Source organism: Morchella sextelata (assembly GCF_020137385.1).
Source record: "Morchella sextelata strain SCLS chromosome Unknown scls_9, whole genome shotgun sequence".
NCBI lineage: Eukaryota > Fungi > Ascomycota > Pezizomycetes > Pezizales > Morchellaceae > Morchella > Morchella sextelata.
Window position 1 is genome coordinate 354,888 of NW_025408624.1, and position 21,771 is coordinate 376,658.

The 21,771-nt window shown below is 45.0% G+C and overlaps 7 protein-coding genes across 7 annotated transcripts; 3 read left to right on the forward strand and 4 right to left on the reverse strand.

The window, feature by feature from the left end:
- Positions 1 to 486: 486 nt before the first annotated feature.
- H6S33_012781 (uncharacterized protein) lies at positions 487 to 1,941 on the reverse strand (the record flags this gene model as incomplete). Its single annotated transcript, XM_044844591.1, has 2 exons — positions 487 to 648; positions 709 to 1,941. 2 exons carry the CDS (start codon positions 1,939 to 1,941, stop codon positions 487 to 489), a joined length of 1,395 nt encoding a protein of 464 aa, XP_044694490.1.
- Positions 1,942 to 3,429: 1,488 nt separating this feature from the next.
- Positions 3,430 to 4,944, reverse strand: H6S33_012782 (uncharacterized protein; the record flags this gene model as incomplete). The annotated part of the gene is made up of 4 exons (XM_044844592.1): positions 3,430 to 3,691; positions 3,855 to 4,091; positions 4,165 to 4,251; positions 4,313 to 4,944. 4 exons carry the CDS (start codon positions 4,942 to 4,944, stop codon positions 3,430 to 3,432), a joined length of 1,218 nt encoding a protein of 405 aa, XP_044694491.1.
- Positions 4,945 to 8,943: 3,999 nt separating this feature from the next.
- H6S33_012783 (uncharacterized protein) lies at positions 8,944 to 12,002 on the forward strand (the record flags this gene model as incomplete). The annotated part of the gene is made up of 12 exons (XM_044844593.1): positions 8,944 to 8,950; positions 9,020 to 9,043; positions 9,096 to 9,271; positions 9,339 to 9,490; positions 9,538 to 9,601; positions 9,657 to 9,894; positions 9,955 to 10,130; positions 10,188 to 10,877; positions 10,936 to 11,106; positions 11,163 to 11,330; positions 11,381 to 11,520; positions 11,591 to 12,002. The coding sequence occupies 12 exons, from the start codon at positions 8,944 to 8,946 to the stop codon at positions 12,000 to 12,002; spliced, it is 2,418 nt and encodes an 805-aa protein (XP_044694492.1).
- Positions 12,003 to 13,594: 1,592 nt separating this feature from the next.
- Positions 13,595 to 14,899, forward strand: H6S33_012784 (uncharacterized protein; the record flags this gene model as incomplete). The annotated part of the gene is made up of 5 exons (XM_044844594.1): positions 13,595 to 13,708; positions 13,765 to 14,092; positions 14,151 to 14,400; positions 14,463 to 14,799; positions 14,855 to 14,899. The coding sequence occupies 5 exons, from the start codon at positions 13,595 to 13,597 to the stop codon at positions 14,897 to 14,899; spliced, it is 1,074 nt and encodes a 357-aa protein (XP_044694493.1).
- Positions 14,900 to 16,025: 1,126 nt separating this feature from the next.
- H6S33_012785 (uncharacterized protein) lies at positions 16,026 to 16,842 on the forward strand (the record flags this gene model as incomplete). Its single annotated transcript, XM_044844595.1, has 4 exons — positions 16,026 to 16,127; positions 16,267 to 16,338; positions 16,427 to 16,528; positions 16,642 to 16,842. The coding sequence occupies 4 exons, from the start codon at positions 16,026 to 16,028 to the stop codon at positions 16,840 to 16,842; spliced, it is 477 nt and encodes a 158-aa protein (XP_044694494.1).
- A 490-nt stretch (positions 16,843 to 17,332) lies between these two features.
- On the reverse strand, positions 17,333 to 18,014 carry H6S33_012786 (uncharacterized protein; the record flags this gene model as incomplete). Its single annotated transcript, XM_044844596.1, has 4 exons — positions 17,333 to 17,566; positions 17,627 to 17,728; positions 17,783 to 17,874; positions 17,936 to 18,014. 4 exons carry the CDS (start codon positions 18,012 to 18,014, stop codon positions 17,333 to 17,335), a joined length of 507 nt encoding a protein of 168 aa, XP_044694495.1.
- Positions 18,015 to 20,371: 2,357 nt separating this feature from the next.
- On the reverse strand, positions 20,372 to 21,361 carry H6S33_012787 (uncharacterized protein; the record flags this gene model as incomplete). Its single annotated transcript, XM_044844597.1, has 7 exons — positions 20,372 to 20,533; positions 20,615 to 20,718; positions 20,814 to 20,821; positions 20,887 to 20,891; positions 20,965 to 21,049; positions 21,117 to 21,157; positions 21,350 to 21,361. 7 exons carry the CDS (start codon positions 21,359 to 21,361, stop codon positions 20,372 to 20,374), a joined length of 417 nt encoding a protein of 138 aa, XP_044694496.1.
- Positions 21,362 to 21,771: the final 410 nt, after the last annotated feature.

Sequence of the window (21,771 nt, forward strand, 5' to 3'; positions counted from 1 at the left end):
ACATCGAGAACTTCGAGCAAAACACTTCTATACCGAATTTGACATCCGAACTCTCTTTGAGATCATAAAGAAAATATAGTGACTAAAACCCTAGACCAAATATAATTCACCAGTTACTGAAACAAACCAAGATTGCAACCATAGAAGAAACTCATACTCGATAATAAGACCCATCTTAACGAAGAAACCCCAGATCCGATACAAAAGAAAGCCCCAGTGGCAATGACCGAAAAACCCTTACACACCACGACAAGATCTCATAAACAGTAGCAGTAAGAAACAAAGGAAATTTATATACAAAAATAAACGTACACAAGCTAAACCCCAAAGAATGGAAAGGAAGGAGTGAAATAAAAAGGGATATCTACAGTTTAGTATAAAATAACACAACCAGATCCATCAAATCCTTACTTTCCAAGCACAGACATTATTTCGTTATGGCATATCGTCCAGCAAATAGGTTTCGATGTGTTTTCGGTTGCTCGATTATTTCTTGCGGCCAAGAGCCTTGTTGAGGATCTCATCCAGACCAGCTCGGGCCTCGGTGTCGGGGAAGACAGAAATGGCTTGGCGGGCAGTTTCACAGAAAGATCGGGCGAGATCTCTGGTCTTTTGGATACCTTGACTTTTGTGAACCAACTCACGGGCCTAGATAGAACATACATGTTAGGAAACTTTCTGTAGACTGGATGTGAATAGTGTGATTACCCTAGCAGAATCACCGGGCTCAGAAAATTGTCTGGCAATCATAGGTCCAAGTTCCGGAAACTCCTCCCATGCATAAAACACTGGAGCTGTTGCGAGTCCAAGTTCAAGATCTGCACTTGCAGGCTTGCCGATCTCCTCACTAGAGCTAGTGTAATCGAGGATATCGTCAACAAGCTGGAAGGCCAACCCTAAATTCTTTCCATAGATATAGGCCGCCTCTGAAACCTCATCGGTAGTACCACCCAAAACTGCAGCGGCGCGGCAAGACTTTGAAAGGAGCGAAGCAGTTTTCAAGTATGTCTTCTCGAGATAGTAGTCGAGAGATTCTTTGAGGTAATCGGGTGAATTGTAGTCGGTCCCAGTGTTTTGAAGTTGGAACAACTCTCCCTTAACTAACTCAGCGATGACTTCGGCAAGAAGCTCAATAACTTCTGGCTCACGAAGACGAGCAAGGTAGACTGATGCGCGACCCAACATGAAATCGCCTGCGAGGATGGAAAGTTTGTTGCCGCTGAAAACATTGGCAGATGGCTTACCACGCCGAGTCTCTGCATGGTCGATGACGTCGTCATGAAGAAGAGTCGCAGTGTGAATCAACTCAACAATCTCTGCTAAACGGCGCTGTGTTCCGAGGACTTGAACACCTTGACCTGGGCCTCCAAGGATGTCAACGGGCATCAATTTAGACGAAAGAGATGCGAAGTCTGGGTTGAGATCATGGAGAATCTTGGCAGGAGCCACTGGGTTGTTAAATGTTCTCTCCAAAGCGGCACTCACTGTCTTCCAGCCATCTTTTTTGGGAGCCACAGCAGTTGCCCTAGACATAAGGAAAATAACCATAGGACGAAAAAGCTTTCCGTTGGCCTCGAGGTAGTACTTTGAAGTCAGGTCGAGTCCAGCGATATTAGTTGAGCAGAGCATTTGAATCTGCTGTTTGAGATGGCTGAGTTCCTGGGCCACGATCTTCTCCGGACTGACCTTCCCGCGGAGAATAGGAGGAGTTTCCAATGGTTTGATTGGGGAAATTGAGACAGTAGCGGACGGATGGTGGTGATGATTATCATGATGGTGGTGATCCTGTTCAATGAAGGAATGCGCGGTTGCAACTGCGGCAGCTGAATTGTGTCTCACTCCGGGCAAAAAGACATGGTGGGGCAAGCGGGGCAGAGGTTCCGCCACGAACCTACGAGGGGTTCTGGCGAGAATTGAGCGAGAAATTCTTAAAGAAGCCATTGAGTTGATGACAATAGAGTGATTGGTAGGTTCGAGGTGGAAATATGAAAACCAGAGAAGTCTACTGCTGGAGTGATATGAACGATGGTGGGTGAAAAGATGGGGGGGAAATGGATACGTCCGGGTACAAGTACTTTTACTCCCACCCGACAAATACCTAGACCTGGGATGAATGCGGGAGCCTAGGAGGGGTGTCAGCGAAAGTGTTTATGCGGGTGTGTCTGTCAAAGTTGATTCCGATTGTGCAGGTAGATAGCCTAAGCGATTTGAATTAACCAAGAGACTGAAGGAGAGACAAGATTTCGAAGATCAATTTGAGGCGAAGGTTTTGTATGGTTGAGTTCCACCTCTCTTCGGCCGCTTGTACTGTTGAACTCCCGAGGCAGCTGCATAACGAACTTCAAAAAGAAAATTTGATTTCACTTAAGAGTCTAGCAAGACAGCCCGGCGCCGCATGCGCGCTGGAGCAGCCGCCGCCAAACGAGGGAAAGTCCCATCCAGTACAGCTATTGGTGAGGTCATTGAAACAGACGCTTGTTAACCAAACTCGGGTGGCTCATGGACCACGTTCCAGGCGCTGTCCAGATACGGTATCATTGGTGACGATAACGACCATCTGCTTTTTCAGAAGTGACAAGAAAAGGTGAATTGTGATCAAAGGGACTCTGCTATCCAATACTTCTGCTATCCTAAATGCTACTAGCAGTCAATGACGTTCAGCCTGTGGTTGCATATCCAAGCTTTTCTCAACAGCAGCATAATTATATAAATTTCAAGGGGAGTTGGATACGAGACTTTATAATTAGTCCAGCTGGAGAGCGAGCCATCAGACGATCCCATCAAATTCAACGCTGCTCCATAGTGCTCTAGCGGGTCACTTTCTAAGACTTGGACTTTAAATAGGAAAGCCGAGTTTCTTTCATGGAGGTTATGTATTTGCTTTTCTGGTAGGATTTCAGAAGCGTCCTCTCGTCCAGTAGAGTCCATCATTCCTACCGTTATTAAGGCCTTCCCGAAATCAGCTGGCCTGAGGCGCTTCGCACATCTACATGTAGTTTATCGATCCCGTGCAGTCCCAGCCCATTTCGGAAACCTTTGGAACCGACTACTACCGGCATTCTGCAATAAAATCATTAAAGGTCACTCGAATTTATAAATATTTTGAATTTTGTTCAAACAGAACCAACTCCCAGGCTGTCGGAATATTCCCAAACCCCGGTAAAGAGGGAGTATACAAGTATAAAACGTGGTTATCCGTACCTTCCCTGTGCATATCACATCAAAAGATGCCTAGAAATGCTCATGCTGGTCACAACTTTGTTTTTCTCCCCACAATTCGTATTACACTACATAGCCACGGCGGCTCCCAATTAGTCCATCCAGTCGTTGACTCAGTCAACACACGCCGTTATCGCCGTATGGTCCTATCACTATGCCCTACTGTATCGTTGATGGATTCCTTGAGTTCTGTCCCCCGCACCACCACCACTACCATGTACTCTCCACCCCCCCAAATTCTTTCCTATCAAGTTCCAAGTCTGCAAAAATAGCCTCATCACCTTCAAGGTGTCTAACCCTCACCTCATCCTCGCCCTCCAGCTTCTCCATCTCATCACTAGTGCCCTCATGCTTCCCCTCTCCCGGCACCTCGGATCCACTCTCACCAATAAACAGCACTTCTGCGTGCTTGTAGTCCAGATGCTTTGGCTCTAGAGCGCCCCATTTCAGGCCACGGAACTCTTCCATTATCCTACCGGTAATTGAAAGTCTGAGGTTAGCAATAAAGTCTCAAATATCCATCCCGGTAGCTGTGTCACGCCGTCCATACACACTGCATAATCCATCCGCAAAAAGCTATTCTATTCTAGCATAGAAATAAATATTGAAAGTTGCAGGGGTTTGGTAATACACACTCTTTTGAATACTCTGCGGGGTCTGGAATACCTGCTTGTGGTGGAGCTGGTGTTTGAGGGTTTCTCACGTTAACCACAAATGATCCACGCGATTTTAAGCCAAAGTCTTTTTGAAGTTCACCCGGTGTGGAAGGAAGTGTGAGGATGTAAGCCAGATGGGTTGATCGCTCTTCTTCGGTCTTTGCAAGAGCATATATGCCTTCGCCAATAAGTTTCATGGGTGAGTTTTTTCGCTCTCTAAGGGGGCGCGTATTTAGCAGGTACACAATGCATTGCATCCTCGGGGCTGCGGATAGCTTCTTCTTCTTACCCTTGTGTTTTCGTCATATACGTACTTCCCTTCAAAAATCGGCTTTTCAGGTCGGCTGCCGAGATCTTTGGTTCCTCCACGAATGTCCTATTACCAAATCAATTATTTATCCTACGAGCCTATGACCTGGATTGACAGAAGGACTTACAAAAATCTCTCGTATCCGCGTCCCGGCAATCTCTTTTTGGGGACTACAATAAGCCTATGGTGACTCTCTCTATCACTATCCCCCACCTTCCCGTCGTTAAGCTTTGCGCCCAATGGCAAGGGCCGAAGAACTATATAGCTCCTCTGCACATCATCGATACTCTCAACGTGATCAACTGCAACCTTGGGGCGGAAGAAGAAATAGATTATTCCTTTTTCCATAATCGGGGAATTTTTTACTTTTTCCTCACGCTTGGAGGAAACGGTGATGGCGCATTTAGATTCATTTTGGAGTTGCTCTTCGTCTTCATGGGTTTGACCCTGTGCCTCCTCGACACCCTTGGGTTCTTCAGTAATTACGTCCCCGGTAGCATCATCCTCTCGCGGTTGCTGCTTAAGCGCGCTATCGAGTGTAGTTTGCTTCGGGCTATTCTTTCCCTCTGCTCCAGTTTCACCCTCCACAGTTGCTTTTTTGGCTTGCTTTGTAGGGTGTTTTGATCCGTCAATAACCGACTCAGGTGCATCTTCTTCGGTTTTTCTCTTACGACCAGCACTTGGCTTTGTGGGAGAGGTGACAGCCGGTTCTTCGCTGAGACCAGAGGAGGAGCGGGTGGATTTGCGGGTAGACACCATTATTTCCGAAACTTATTTTTTCCGAAATCCGAAATAATTGAAAGCTTTGTTGTCTGTCCGGAGGGGCAGAAGATAGGAATCCTTTTAATTTTGAAGCTCATCGTGGAGTAAATCAGTTGCATTACCGGACGTTTACGTCACATCTAATATCCCTCCGTGGTATATATACAAATATATGGAAATCGCTCCTATCTGTGGTTTGGGGTTCTTGGCAGGTGTTTTTGTCCCTAGGCGTGTGATGACATCTCCCGCTGCTAACTCATAAACGAGGAGATGTTTTTCTGTAGAGAACAGAGAAACATATGTATAAATACTACATGTATCTCCGTTAGAACCATGATTTTGGTGGCATTAGGATTGGTAAAGTTCCAGTGGACGGCAACACCGTCCCCACCATCAGCGCCGATGCACCGCAGGACAGTACCTACCTATTACCCCCCATTTCATAACGTTTTCGAACACGACTGATATCGCATACACACAAAAAACCGCCAAGGCTACCTTTTTGTATGGCATGCAATAGCGGTCGTCTTTTCTTCCGCATAGAGTAGGTACATGTATGTAGTTTCAACGGACGCCGATGAAGGTGGTCGAGTCGTTTGCGGCCGTGCTCGTGGTTGTTGCCTCGCCTAAGCAGGTTAATAACCATGTATCATGCGCCCAAGAGGTGTGATGCTTGGAGCGATAGGTGTCCGAGCTCTCGCTGCGGATGTTGCCGAAGCAACAAGAGCTCCAAGTAATGCACCTCTACCTAGCTCTATGATCCTAGGCTTTGAAAGCAGAGATAACTCTATTTATGATAGGAACCTGGCTGAGATCCCCGATCTAGTACCGGAGAGTGCTTAATAATCCAATATTGCAGGGAGCATTGTGGAGATGATACTAATCAGAATACAATGACCGAACCCTCCATTATATCAAGCGTCGGTTTTTTAACACGGCCTGGCCCTACGGCTGTGACAGGACTGTTGCCCCTTTGTTTACAGCTAGGTTCAGATTGATGTTACAAAGATTCCCTTCATGGCCTCTGCTATGGTTGGCAACATCTATTCTTAATCCTTTAGAAGACGAGATACGCTGGCGCACCTTCCATGAGGTGGATACACACCTGAAACCCGCATCTTTCTTTACCCGGGCCGCAGGCTAGTGCCATCAAATCTATATATTTATCAAAAAGGGCAATCAAATCACCCGTACCTGCCTCGTTCGTCACATTAAAAATCTCGATACAAACCCCAATTTTTTTCATCTGCCCGTGCTCTTCTAAATCAGTCACATCCGATGAGAAACCAGCCCCACCGGGATCCTATATGACGAAGTCGCATACCAAAATCACAGTTCCTGCAGGCTAATTTAACGGTGCTATCGCCTAAGTATTCTTCTAGTACATGCTTTACGACTAAGAAACAAGGTGTCGGTAGTAAAGGTTTCCTGAGCTTAATTGTCATGCATGGTCAACTACGTGCGTTCATCAAGTCAGCGGATTTTTCTAAGGATTTGGTTGCGACATCCGAGAACTCAAAGACGTTTGCTTGGCACACTTTATTTATCTTACTATATCAACAAACTACGTTGTCACCCTAGATTGACCCTATAAATTCCGACTTCTGAGTTCATGGTTGACATGATTGTAGGTGCATTACGCATAGATAAACTCAAGTTCCATAGACTCCTCGAGCCAAAAACGATGCAACTCTATCCCCCAAAAAGCTTGTTTGGGCCTGTTGAGTTTATATGTGCCTAATATCAAATGACCCTTCCTTTACGAATATGGGGTTTCACTTGGCAGCTCCGGCCAGCATACCTTGTCGGAGCATTATCTCATTATGCGCATACTGCATGTCGGCTGAGCACTAATAATCTATCCCGAGGCATAAATATTATTGAGATAAATCAAGTTCTGCGTTGAATAGGGTGTATTTTTTGAATCTTACAGGTTGGATAGTGACTGCGCTTCACGTGATTGTGACGATAATCGAATGATCTCCTGTGAAGTAGATCTTTGAAAGAGACATCCACAATTGAGGATAGTTTGGCGCGTACCAGGTAACTAGGGGTTTTGTAAGAACACATATCTATGTTACTTATTCCTTAAGATCATTACCTCGGATACTTCGCAATACCCTGTTTTTTATACCTTAGACCATAGATGTAGATACCGAATGTAGTTTGACTACATGTACTACATGTGGAAACTAGTCCTAAGCAAATATTAGCAGATAAGAGAGTTTTTATATATATAGGTGCTCTACAGCCTTCAGGTATAGAGGCCATGTACAATTTTTATTTACATCCTATAAAGTTAATCATTTATTTCAATACCAACGTCAATTTTAGCTTCAAGGCGCAGTGTTAATAACCGAGTACAGTTCTTCGTGTAATGAATATATACTTTAGGGCTTTTCTAAGTATAGTACAGCTCTAGTTTGTCATTTCACTTTTATAAGATCGATCATGCTAGTGTTAAAGGATGATGTGACTAACACGAACTGTTATTTTCCTTTTCTTTGTGCTTGGCATATTTCTGCAAGCAGAATTGTCTTCTTCAGTTTGTCATTTTTGTTCTCTCAAGAGTATTAAATATACCTTATCATTTAATATATACAAGATAATTTGGGTATCTTATAGTGCTTAATTTGTTTACGTGCTTTTATAAGCTACAGTACGAAAAAAGAGGATGTAATAGGTACTGTACCAATACGGAATTGTGCAAAACTTCCGAATTAAATCGGAATGCTAACTATTATACCGTAGCAATACCGTAACAATACCGTAACAATACCGTAACCCTACGGTATTTTACCAGATATAGTACTGGATCCACCCGCTTTTTTGGTACTGTACTTGATCGAGTAGTCACGTACGTACTGGTCCATGTCGAAGATCACGTTTCGATACATTTCTTTCCTCTGGTATTAATTTATCATATATTTGTCGTTTTATACCTATTTCCCTACGTCCCAGAGTTCGCTGAAGTATCTGGCTGGCAGCCTGCAGCTGCTGAAAGAATCAATGGGGGCAGTGGATCCTCACAAAGGAAGGAAGAAGGCCTGAAGATACTAGATTAATTAAGTGTGCGTTCAACAAACGACACACTCTCTACGGGAAGTGGTATATAGTCAGTTTTCAGCGGGGACAAGTATCCCTTTGGCCGTCACCTTTTAGTTCAAATGTCCTACCATGCCCGATTAGGCGATTACGAGTGGCCCATCTAGGAAGGTGTTGTCTTTTTATGGTCTCTGCAGATCTGAGCTGAGGGGTTTCTGTGGTAATTCCCTAATATATCGCCTAATCGGGACTGGTAGGCCATTTGAATTAAAATGTGACGGTCAAAGGGGTAAATGAAGGGAAGGAACGTAAAGAATCTACAATAAAATCCTTTTCTAAAGTTATGGATATTATGGCTAGTATTAGATAGTGCAGCTCTGTCAGACCCAGGAACCAGTCATATGGCAACAGTACTAAAAACCTACACATAAGCTTCGGGGGGAATTAATACATATACATACATAATTAATATAACTTATGTACATCTAATCAGGAAAAATATTCCCAGCTTTGATTACTGAATAAGGAATTTCGGTGTTGATATCAAAATTTAAAAGGTCGTTTGGGACGAACCGCCGATAAGATAAGATCCTCTGACCGCTCGTTTTCTTGGCAACTACGACGTGACCTTTTGAGAAACGCGTTCCCGTTCCAAGTTCGGTAACAACCTTACAAGTCCCAGGGGCCAGATAATAAGCATGGCAGACTCAGAGCGAGACTTTCATCATCCGTATACACCTTATCCCATCCAGTTGGATTTTATGAACGCAGTCTACTCCGCTATTGAAGATGGCTGCGTCGGCATTTTTGAATCACCAACAGGCATGTTTCCCTCACAATCGGTATTTCCTTTTTTTTCAATACTGATCAGACTTTCGATGTAGGAACTGTGCGTGAGAGAGATAAGGGAAAATTGTAGTTGTATACCGCTGACAGGTAAAACATATAAACATGCAGGGTAAATCATTGAGCCTAATATGTGGCTCTCTTACTTGGCTCAGAGACCACAAAACTAAAACCCTGGAAGCCCGTCTAGAAGAGATAGATAAGGGTATTCTTTCCATCGAATCGATATGTAGGTCGTGGCTAATTCTCCGCTTAAGATAGCACTGCTGGTGGGCCCGATTGGGTACGAGCTTTTGCGAAGAAACAACAAAAAGAAAAGTTGTACCAAGAAAAAGCAGATCTAGAAACCCGGCTCTCAAAAATACGCGAGAAAGAAAAGAAAGAAAAAGAAAGGTCAGGGTTAGGTATTGGGGGTAGTAGGGCAAAGAAAAGGGTATGTTATCACTCTACACCCTCTAGGACATATCTAGCCAAGAATTTACTTATACATAAGTGTATAGAAAGGAGAGCTTGAAGTTGAGATTGACGGAGGCAATGACAATGAGGATTTACAATTCATTCTAGACGATTATGATAGTGAAGATGAGGGGGGAGACTCTAAATCTAACAGCAATGGAGATTTTTCCCCGGCTGTAATGGAAATGATGAAGAGGTAAGGAAGCCCATAAGAGATGTGTAATTAGACTAATAAGGGTGTAGACTTGGCATTCCTATGGGAGCAGATATTAAGGATGAAGATTTAGAAGTTCCCGACGAAATTAAGGTAAGTGAGTAAGTAAACCGAAGTGAGTGATAAGTGAAATTGATTGTTTATGTAGATCTTTTACTGCTCACGAACGCATTCTCAACTAACACAATTCGTCAATGAACTTCGCCGTGTAAAGTTCCCGCCTTCATTCGCACAGGAAGACACCAAGGCAATCAAACTAGAGGAGGAGGAGGAAATAAAACATATTCCCCTCGGATCCCGGAAAAATCTTTGTATAAACTCAAAGGTTACGAAACTATCAAACCCCACTGCGATAAATGAGAGATGCCTAGAACTACAGCGATCCGGTATGTGCTAAAAGAAGTAGAAAATAGAGATATGTGTTTTTCTAATTTTCAATCAAAAAGGCACTCAAGAATCGCGATGTCAATTCCTCCCTGAAAAAGATGACAAGGTACTTATCAGAGACTTCCGAGACCATACACTTGCAAAAATCCGTGATATCGAAGAGTTGGCTTCCCTTGGCAAGAAGATGGGTATTTGCCCTTATTATGCTTCTAGGCCTACCATCAAGTCAAGCGAGGCATGTATCTCCAACGTTCCTTAATAGTGAAAATATATTTACTGAAGAATTTCCTAGATCGTAACGCTACCATACCCCCTCCTTCTCCAGAAATCAGCCAGGGAGGCACTCGACCTCTCACTTAATGGGCATATTGTAGTCATTGACGAGGCCCATAATCTTATCAACGCCATCTCATCAATCTATTCAATCAATGTATCACTCAACCAACTCGAGCGATGCCAAGCACAACTTGAAATCTATCTCAATAAATTCCGAAATCGGTTGAAAGGCAAAAATAAAGTCTACGTAATGCAAGTGACTCGGATCTTGAGTACACTTACTTCGTATCTGAAGGAGTTGGATAGGAAGGGAGGAGAAGGGGCGGTTATTGCTGGAGATCTACTCGCAATGAATGGTATGGATCAGCTCAACTTTTTCAAGCTCCAAAGATACCTAAATGAAAGCAAACTGGCAAGGAAAGTTGAAGGATATGTGGTCCATATTGAGACGAAAGAGCAGGAAAAACAACACAAGAAATCTGCTGGCGAGAACATATCTAATGTGTCGATACCAACTCTTACGCATATTCAAGGGTTCCTTTTAGCTTTGACTAACCCATCCACCGAAGGAAGAATATTTTACGGGAAGATGGAAGATAAGAAAGTAGCTTGCTTTCGTTATATGCTATTGGATCCTGCACACCACTTCAAGGAGATTGTAGAGGAGGCAAGAGCAGTGATTTTAGCTGGGGGCACTATGGAACCGGTAAATGAAACTATAGTCCATTCTATTAGGACCAATATGTTGACAATATCGGGTTTAGATGAATGATTACATGATGCATCTTTTCCCGTACCTACCAAAAGAAAGGATCCGCACATTTTCGTGTGGACACGTCATACCAAAGGAAAACTTGGTAGCATTACCTGTTTCCAAGGGGCCTAGTGGAAGAGAGTTCGAGTTTACTTTCGAGAAGCGTATGCTTCCTGCAATGGTGATTATCATGTCATTCGGAAATTTTTCGAACATTAACACTAAGAACCAATATAGATCGAAGACTTGGGTAGAGCTATCATCAATCTATGTCTTGTTATTCCACATGGAGTTGTGTGTTTCTTTCCTAGTTATGCATATTTGGAATATGTTGTATCCCAGTGGAAGAAAACTAGTGGAAGTATGGGTAAGTCTATTTGGGAAAGACTTGCAGATAGGAAAATTGTATTCAATTCTTGATCCAAATACTGAGTGATTTTCTGACTTTCTCCCAGGTTTTTAGAGAATCAAGCGATGGCAGCAGTGTAGAGGACATCCTCAAAGACTACGCACAAGCAATCGATTCTGGAAAAGGCAGTCTCTTGCTTTCTGTTGTTGGAGGCAAGATGTCAGAGGGAATTAATTTCAATGACAAGTACGTTCAACCTAATACCTCCAATAAAGGGATCACGATAAGATGATTAAAATCATTAATGATATTACAGTCTAGGCAGGGGAATAATCATGGTCGGCCTTCCTTTTCCAAACAGCAATACCGCCGAGTGGCGCGCGCGCCTAGAACATGTGGAGAAGGTTGCTCGTGACTCTTACCTTACAGAGTCAAGCGAGAGTATGCCATCTGACTCTGAGCTGGAAGCGATTGCCAAAGCTGCTGGGCGTGAGTTTTATGACAATGCCTGCATGAGAGCCGTGAACCAAAGCATTGGGAGGGCTATAAGACACCGCGAAGATTATGCTGTTATCATATTGTTTGATAAACGCTACATAACTGATAGGATAACTTCCAAGTTGCCTGGATGGATACAAAATGGTTTAGTCCGAGACCGAGCAGATAAGCCTTTCTCAGATGTCATGGCAAACATTGGCAGGTTTTTCAGAGAGAAAAAGACGTTGTAACAGGTTTCGGTGGTATGAAGGATGAGGCTCTATTAAAGTTTGAATTAAGGTTGCCGCTTAAAATGAAGCCAAATTACTGCCCTAGAGATTTCCTTTCTTTCCACCTTCCCTCTCTCTCTCCCTCCGGATATATCTTACGCCTACATTCACAACTACTCAAACTCCCCTTCATTACTGAGCCATTGATGTTCATTCCGGAAAATCGGATGTGATGGAACGAACACACATTGACGGAAGAGCGGCTACAACGAAATGTTCTTCGAAACTGCCAGCCACGTTTCGAGTATGTCATGGCTTTTTCTTCGTTCCATTTAACAGTACCACTGCAGAAAAGGGGTTCTTAGAACGACGAGTGGCTTCCTCACGGGCAAGCACACATGCCCTGTGCATCTGCAATGTAGGGACACATTAATAATACCATTGACTCGGCCTCGGATCTGGGCGTTTTCATTCCAAATAAAAGAAGTTTTACCTGTTAATAGGCTGTACTACAAAACCAGGAGGTGTCCGTCCTGATTTGTGGTCTAATAAAGATACGAACAAACGTGACGGACGCTGTTAGAGCTTATACATACTTACATGTAGCTCTTATCCGCCTCAGTGCCTGACCCATCCCCATGTACTTGGCTTCCAAATTTCATGCGGCTTACGGACGGGTAGCCAGGCCTCCAGCTCGTATGTGATAGGAGTTTATTACAGAGGGGTAACAAGGAGGTGCACTGATTTGATCAAGATGTCTTCTGAAGCCGCAAGTTTCTCGCAAGTGGTCACAGGGCGCAGTATGTATTGACATGGTTGCTTGACCAAGAGCATGGTTCGCAACTACCAAAAAGAGGCGACGGACAATAATTTAAGGTTTACAATTTGTATTTCCCATGCGACGGCGATTCTCCTCAACTTCGTTCTCCTCCTTGAGATGCGGTTATGGTTGGTTTACAAGGATTAAGTGTCAGGATGAAACCCCAACCCAATCTGTAACCCAGCCTGTTACCAACTGGCTGGGTAGACGTCTTGGTAGAGCGCGCCTAGATATGCAGCTTGGCAACGTCAACTGGACCCCTTTGGAGATTTCTGACTGGTAGAGGAAGCTCCGACATCTTCCAAAGCCCCCAGGGAAAGCTTACAGATCCGCCTGGTCCGAGCCAACATCTCATCCCTTCACGCATGGATGGCTTTCTTGTACCTACATCAACGTCGACTCTTACGAAACAGACCCGATACGTTATAGTCTTGATAGACAGTTTCAACACAATCATGTAATATTTTGCACCAGATGCAGAAGAAAAAACCTGGGAGAGCGCCAAAAGCCCAACGTGCCAAGGGTCTTGGACTTTTTGCTTAAGACTCACCTTGTTTTCTTCACTTGATGTTTAAAAAAAACCCACCTTCACCTTTCTTTCATTTTCATTTAGCACTACATCGTCCGTCCTGAATTGTTCGAAAGGGGGTTTCTTTCTTTTACTTCTTCCTTCTTCCTCTTATATTATCTTTTTCTTGTAGTTTTGCTCGCCGGACGAGATTTACGTTGATCGTGAATTCACTCCATTGCTTTTGACAGCTTATATATACGTTCATTTTTGCTTCTTAACGTCATGTTTATCCCTAATATTTCCGTCCTTCTCCTGGCGACTTTGGGGGTTCTTTCGATGGCAAATGCATATACATTATCGAATGTTCATGCACGCGCACTTCTTGATAGAAGACAGGTAATTACTTTGAACCTCTCCAGATAATCGTGATAAAAACTCCTGACTGGGAATAGAACAATCAAAATAATAACAGGCAGAATAATCAGAACAACAACCAAAATAATCAGAACAACCAGAACAACCAGAACAACCAGAACAACCAGAACAACCAGAACAACCAGAATAACAATAACAATAACAATAACAACAATAACAACGCAGCGAACCTTGCCCTCAACCCAGCAAACGTGCAATCAAATTCCGCTTTAACTGGTCAAGAAGCTGGTGACGATCCGGCTCAAGCCGACTCCGCTACCGATACCGCAAACTTCATAAATTTCTGCACTGGAAAAACACTCACCAATGGTCTTCAGGTTCAAGGTGGCTCTTGCAATGGAATCGGTACGCAGAAACTCAGTCCGGGCTTCCTCAAATGGAGATATATCTAACTATTTCATAGTAATGGGTGATATTCCGTCGACCCAGAATATGGTATCGTCAATCATCACATCCCCTACACCAGGTCAAGATATTGCCGCAAATACGGCATTCACGATACAAGTCCAAGTCGCAAATCTGCAGGCCGGATCGTTCACGAACCCTGCAAACACATATTATGCAGCACCTCAAGCACTCCAGGGTGGAAAGATTGTGGGACATACACATGTCACTGTTCAAAACCTGGGTGGCAGTCTTACACCTAATAATGCGTATGTCCATTTAATATCCGAAAAATGATATTGCCAACTTACTTACATGTACAAATAAATAGCCCTGATGCAGGAAAATTTGAATTCTTCAAGGGTATCAATGATGCCGGAAATGGGAATGGGCTATTATCTGCAGATGTAACGGGCGGCCTTCCGGCAGGCTTCTATCGGGTCTGCACCATGTCGAGTGCTTCTAACCATCAGCCTGTTCTCATGCCGATCGCCCAGCGTGGTGCTCAAGACGATTGTACAAAGTTTACCGTCGGCCAGGGTAATGCAAACAATGGCAATAATAACAACAATAACGCCAATAACGCCAATAACGGTGCGAACAACAATAACAATGCAAACGCTGGTAACCAGGGGCAGAACCAGGGACAGAACCAGGGACAGAACCAAGTAAGAATCCCCTTCCAAATTAAGAATGTGCGGGATTTTACTGACTGATCAGTAGGGTGCTGGTCGAGCTCGTGGAGGACGTCGTGGAGGGCGTCAGTAGCATTGTAGGTGTGATATAATTGCATTTTCATTCACGCTATACGGTGGTACAGATACAAGATAGTTTATTCTCTGGATCTGGTGGTCATAACAAGGGCTATAGCTACTACGAACTGGCTGGGCTGGGCGGGAAACTCTAGTTGTTAAGAAACGAGCCAAGGACCGTATATTGTAATATTTTTCTTTTGTCTATTTTCTTGACTTTTTTCTCTCTCTCTCCTATCCTCTTGACGAAGTGGGATTCTATTTTTATTATCTGAGGATTTGTTTTGTTTCCGATCAATGGAACTTTAAGTTGTGCGGTCTGTGTGAAAAGCAGTTACATGTATTTGTAAGAGTAACAGCATATCACCAAAGAAAAACGACTACCCCTTGCATCATGTACATGCAAGGAGTGGGAGATCAGGTTCGGCGGTATTTTTGTAAGGTGCATGGACAATGGACATAAGACGTCAGAAGTACTGATCCATCCCGGGAGGATGTTATGCTTAAGTTTTATCAACGGTTCCAAACGCGTTGCGGATCTGCGGGGTGTATTTGGAATGGAAGCTTTGTACAACCTGCCAGTACTAAATAAAAGACTTGCTTCAAACGTAGACGGGCCAAGTACTCTACCAATCTGGGCGATTTAAATGTTAGTGTTGCACTTGACAGTTTCAGGTGGCGAAGCACCCGTTAGCTGCTGTTACAGGCAAGGATCGTTTACCCGCGAGTGATTCCCTGTGCAATCCCACAACGGAAACTCGAGTAGAGACCAGGAGGGAGAGATCTGCAACCCTAACCCACCTCCACTACCACCTGGCAGATGCAACTGACCTTGATGTTAATCAGTCTGCATGCATCTCACCATCTCCTCTCTGGCGAAAACACTGGCTGGGCTGGACCACAAGGATTGGAAAGCTCCCGATTCCCCCCCCACTCCTCCAATAGCAGCTTTTCTTTCTTTCTCTTTCCCACCTCGCGACGACATCCATCCACACGCCCCCACATGTCTCTCTCTTAACTAGATATAACGTTCCAATATATTCATTTTGTTATTTTTGAACATTACTCTTTCTCCGTCGCTTTTCTGATTCATCCCCCCCCCCGCATACATACTGAAAACTTCTTGAAATCACTCACCCACGATGCCGAACACCCCACCACCACCACCCCGGCATTTCGACCTCCCGCCTGAGGTTGCCGTAGAGATAGCTGGATATCTTCGCTCCTCGCTGTTTGCGCCCCTGGTATGAAGAGCCGCTTTAGCCTTTTTCTTTTCTTTTTTTTCTTGGGGGGTCTTTTTTTCCTTGTGTCGCCTTGCCTGAGACATTTTCCAGGAACTGCTTTGACTTGACTTGACTGACAACGAACGTATCCTCGTTACAGTCGTCCAACATAACCCGGCTTCGCGATGAATGCAACGTTTCAATGTCGGCCCAAAAGGATATCCTTCAGGATGTTTGTGACACTCCCACTCTCTCGTTTAGAAATAGTTATTAGATAGTAGGGATTAGTTAAAAAGCTTATCACAGTGAGCGAGTTTCAGGCACAGAGCCAGATATCAAATGTGATCGAGCCGGCCGCGGCACAGCTCATCCCGATAGCTACGGAGCTGAATAGCGTGTATCAGCAGATTGACCTGCTCGAAGTAGGCACCTCCCTCCGCCTCCCCCTCCCTTTCCCCACTCTCGGGACGTACCAAGCTTTTCCTCGTATATGGATGATATATACTGATCTCTCCCTCCCTCCCCCTTCCACCAGGGTCTGATACTACGGGTCAACGAGAACATCAAACAGATGACGTCCAAGGTCGAGCGAACCGAGCTAGCACTACGCCGGGAGGAACGGGCTCTGGGCGACGGCAAGCCGCCGCCAATGTGGAAGGAGCATGAGAAGGTCAAGGTCTTTCAGGCGAAGGACTATGTTGAAAATGGGAGGCTTAAGGAAACAGCGGCTCTATGAGGAGCGGGTATAGCGTAGTGGGGACATTGTCATTGTTATCATGGTGTAATTCTTTCCGGGTTTTTCCTTCTTTTTCTTTTAAAGGTGTTGTGGGCTTGGGTTCTTGCGGTGGGTTTGGAAGGGAGATGTTGGCATGAGGGGGTATATATTGGTTGGGATTTCAAAAAGGTGCTCCCCAAAACCTTTACTTTATAGCGGATACCAGCTAGCCTGATGGCACTTGTCTCTCGACATAGTCTTAATTGTGCCCTTAGATAGCGTTCCCTCTACAACGTTTCTCCAAAGTAACCTCCACCGGCATTCCTTCCTCTAGCTTCTCCGCAGTACAGATGGTATTAAGATATGCAATCTTCGAAAAAAACGCCATGTAATGTAGCAATAGCCATTGCTATTCTGGGGTACATCTTGATTAAATGAAAAAATGAAATGAAGAAGGGAAAAAAGGAAAAAGAAGAAAAGAAAAGAGAAAAAATCAATCCACCATTATGATCTAATCCAGCTCCTTGACAACCGTCATCTTCTCGTCCGCAGAAAAGATGTTGATGCCCTGCTTCAACGCCTTGATAAGCAGCGGCAAGCTCTTGTCCCCAAAGTCCTTTGCGCTTCGAAAGTTGTTGATGTCCTCGCCAAACTCCTCCGTGACGAGGCGCATGTAGTAGTCCTCGAACTTTGCGTCCGCCTGCGAATCGCGGAAGTCGCGCAGCTGCAGTGGGATTTGTCCGCTCTAAGTTTTGCGCTTGTTAGTCTCTTATAAGTATCAAAAAAACGGGCGAAGAGGGCGAACCTTCTCGCTGGGCTTTCCGGCGACGGTAGATTCGGCGGCCTCATCATGGTCGGATTCTTCGTCTTCAATCATCGCAGGTACCGACGGCGCAACAGCAGCATCCTGCAGATAATTAGTCAATTGAAGCCGCTGCCAGTGCCCCCAATCTATACTCACATCCATACTGACATCTGCACCCCCGCCGACGGTCTTCTTGACCTTCACCTCATCCTCGCTACTGCTACTGCTGCTATCGCTATCGCTCGAAACTAAACGCGCGCATTAGCACCCGGCATTGGGGAGGGGGCCAGACTTTTGAGGGGGGTGTACCGTCGGTTCTGGCCTTCTTTCTCCTCTTCCTCTTCTTCTCGGCGCCTTTGTCGTCTTTTCTTTTTGTTGACCGTCCCATTTTTGCTGCTCTGTGCGGGAAGTTCGAATGGGTTGCAAAGAAACTTTACCAGCCTGAGACAAGGGTTTGGGTTGGTTGGTTGGTGGGTTAATTTTTATCTCGCTTGGCGGTCACGTGAGTGCAAGAGCCGCGCGCCTGCGTGAGGCAGTTGTGTGGGCTTCTAGAAGGGTGGGAATGGCTCCCTGGATTTGTGCGCCATCAGCAATTGCGTGATTGGGGGTGGGTACCTGGCCCTTGGGAGGCAATCGGATCAAAGACATTGAGAAGTTGGGTTGGAGGGAGTGACGGGCGTTTGGGGTAAGGGGGTCGAGTGATGGGTGGTGATGATAATTTTTTTTCGTTTAATTCATTAATTGCATGTGATGATAAGTTACATGAGTTAAGGACGGCATAATAGCGGCATATCAACTACGAGTTGATTATCAAACTATAGGCGCGGTTTATAGGTCCATACATATACGAAGAGCGGGCCCCTATTGTAAAATCTGGGGTTGCGGAGATTCAATGTCTGCTGCACCACCAACCTGCATACCGCCCAACCCGGGACGCGACGAGGCCCTTCTCGAAGGTTATGCTACACACGCCAGAATATTTACAACTAAAAGACGTCATCCAACATCTTTTAGTCATGCACTACGATGTTGGTTCTAGACTTTACGTTTGCCCTATATATATAAACAGAAGGCCATATCCAGAACCTTTCCTTTGATGTGATATATGCAGGGACTCGGCTGAATGTTTATCGCCTTGCCGGAGATGTGGCTGTAGATATATATATGTTGTACATATGTACATAGGTATTTGTAGCTCCCAAGAATTTCTAACGTCTAGATGCCCTAGACCGTTCGCAGAGATGGATCTAGAGGACTAGAACCATTTGTAACTCCTGTGTTTCTATTCGTGTCTGATAGATGTCAAGCTTCCTCCAACGTGAGCGATATACTTGGAATTGAATAGATATTTGCACTAGTGTAACAATTAGTCAAATGTTCCGTTTTAGCACATCTCTTAGCTAATTGTCGTCTCCAGCCACATGTATTCTAGCCCTGGATGCGTGTACGTTCTAGACAAAATGCACCCCGTAAGAGGGTCATTCTCACTATACCATGGTCGTGCTTTGCTGGCTGAACCCGAGGAACATCAATGGCTTCAATATGGATCACTCGGCCGCCAAGACACTTTCTGTTGAGGTTTCCCCAAGTCCCAGGACCCGGCTTACCCTCGATGATCGACCTATCATTACCAAACGTAGTTCATGTATATTTCTTTGACCAGAATCAATTCGGGGAAGTACTTTTGATTATCAAATAATATGTACCTCCAGCGGTTGTTGTCACGGTCGAGACTTTGACCCGTAACGTCCAAACCTCGTTACGGATCGACCGTAGGATATATGATTTGCGCAAGAATCGAAGGGAAGTTATATCCAAATGCGGAAAACAGAGTAGATCCTTCATGTCCCGCTATATCAGGAAGCCATATAGAACATCCTCCTTGATCAGGAAGTGCTTTTGGTATATGTCATTTGAGTTTCCATAGCGGTGGATAGCCCTCGATTTTTGTTGGTAGAACGTCCGTTAATCAAATTCTCGTTTATAATTCTTAAAAATCGATCCAGCCCTTATGCATACTGGGAAACATGTCTCAGAGCTACCAGAGATCCCACCCCCCTTTTGAGGGCTAGGCTACCAATTTCTCCCCCAAGGACCCATATCACGGGAGCACACATGACCACAGACCTAAGCATGTACGTGACTTTCATCTGCCGGCGGCCGTGGGTATGGCGCAGCGGGAAACAAAGGGTACAAAACAAAAGTCAAGCTACCCTCAGACTCCGGTTTTTTTGTATAGATTTAGTTATTAAGCAGAAACAGTGCTTCTAGAGCGAGCAGGAGTTATGGTAGCTTTACCCGGGAGAGATCTTACATCGTTGAGGTTCTCTCAATTGGGCATCGGGGGAGGGGAGAAACATAATGCAGATGTTCATAGTGAATCCTATTCATAATTGGTCTAAGGGCACGCTCTTTAACCGGAGTCTAGTTTTGTTACGGAGCCTGGGATATGAACCCTCTCGGACTCCGGATCCAAAGAATGTCCAAACTCCCGAAAGACCGAGAGTAAAACATGGCATAGGTAGCTCTGTTTTCACCAAGCCGAGTTGAGTTGCATTGACTGTCTTTCTTGATGTCTTTGCTAGCGGGGCTGTGTACCTCGAGTAGCGTGTAAAACACGACTCAGTGGACACAAAATATAGATTTTGCAACTCCATAGTAGAGAAAATCCATCGGTTACTGATATGCTCGCGTAGAGAAAGAGAATTAGACGCGGGTAAGACGGCGGTAGAGTAGTTAGCCAACTCAACCGAAAGTTTGTTGCAACTTGCTAGGGTTCTGGACGGACCGTTGTTGTTGTGTTTGGCGGCCTAGAGGGGGCGGTAACAAAAACGTCCGTGTCCTCGACCCCCCATACTTCTCTAGACTACCAGCCCATATTCTCCGAGTGTTCTCGGACGGCCGTTTCTGAAACGCTTCCACATCAGAAATAGACCGAGACATCATGAGGCCGAGACATCCAAATTTTCTCTTTGGGGCATGACGTACAGCTATAACAGCACCACATATCGAGGGTTTTGTCTCGAGGGGTCCCGACGATACCCGTTGAATGTCAAGAGTTTTTTCTTCCCGTCTCTGCGGTGAGGAAAATGCTGAAGGTTCTCTTTTTACTGGCTGTAACTGGAAGGTGCCCTCATGCAGGTACTCATGCATGACATACAGGAGCCTTTCCCGATTCCGGACTTACCTCGGATCCTCTGATATCGAGCTGAAGGAAAGCATGCATCGATCACGATATGATCGAAACCTCAAACGCCTACTCTACCTAGAGAGCTAGTCAGTTTTCAAGATCGTGCTTCGAGAATCGGAGTTCCGTAAACACTCTGGATGATATGCACGTTTATGCCAGTGTCAATGCCAATGCCAGTACCGCTGTTGAAGATTGTGGCGAGGGTTAGGATGGATTGATGGATGGGGTCAACACTAGTTAAGGTTATCACCATGAAACAAAGACGGCCAGAGGCCATGCGCCCTAAGCGGTGGGATTCACCGGCCCGGCATTGTGGTGCGTTGCGTAAGTTTTGAGATGTCCTAATATAAGTTAAAGCGAAACGGACGGGAGATGGTCAAAGTGCAAATTGGTCAGGAAGAGGAAAGAAGGAGGCGAGCAGGAGGGAAGGGTCGAAGGGGAGGAGGGGAGATGCAGTATGGAACCCAAAGTGAGGACTTGATTGGTCTATCACGAACCTCCTCTCGAGAACGCTTGGGAGAGGGTGATCATACTTGTATGACCATGATCTATGGTACTGAGATTTAAAATCTGGACTGTCAATTTCAACGTTGTTTTGACATATGGCACCGATTTGAACACTTACGTAGCTTTTGTTTCCTCCCTTGATTGTTTCTCGGATCCCTCTTCTAATCAACTCTTTATTAATCCGTAGCTACAAGTACCGGTATTGCAATTGATGTTACTCTCCTAGCTAGTCCTAACACAGATACCCCTACACCCGCCAGTGTGGAGACGGTAGCGGTTTATTTATCGGCAAGCAGCCAAAGAAATCCAGCCACCAGGAATCGCTGGATTTCGGAAGCTCGATAGCCGGACCACAATGCACTCCAGCAGTGCACTGCAGATACTACATGTAATCTATTCACACGGCATCATAGAATATCGTTACAGTAGAGTAGTAGCCCCTGCCTAA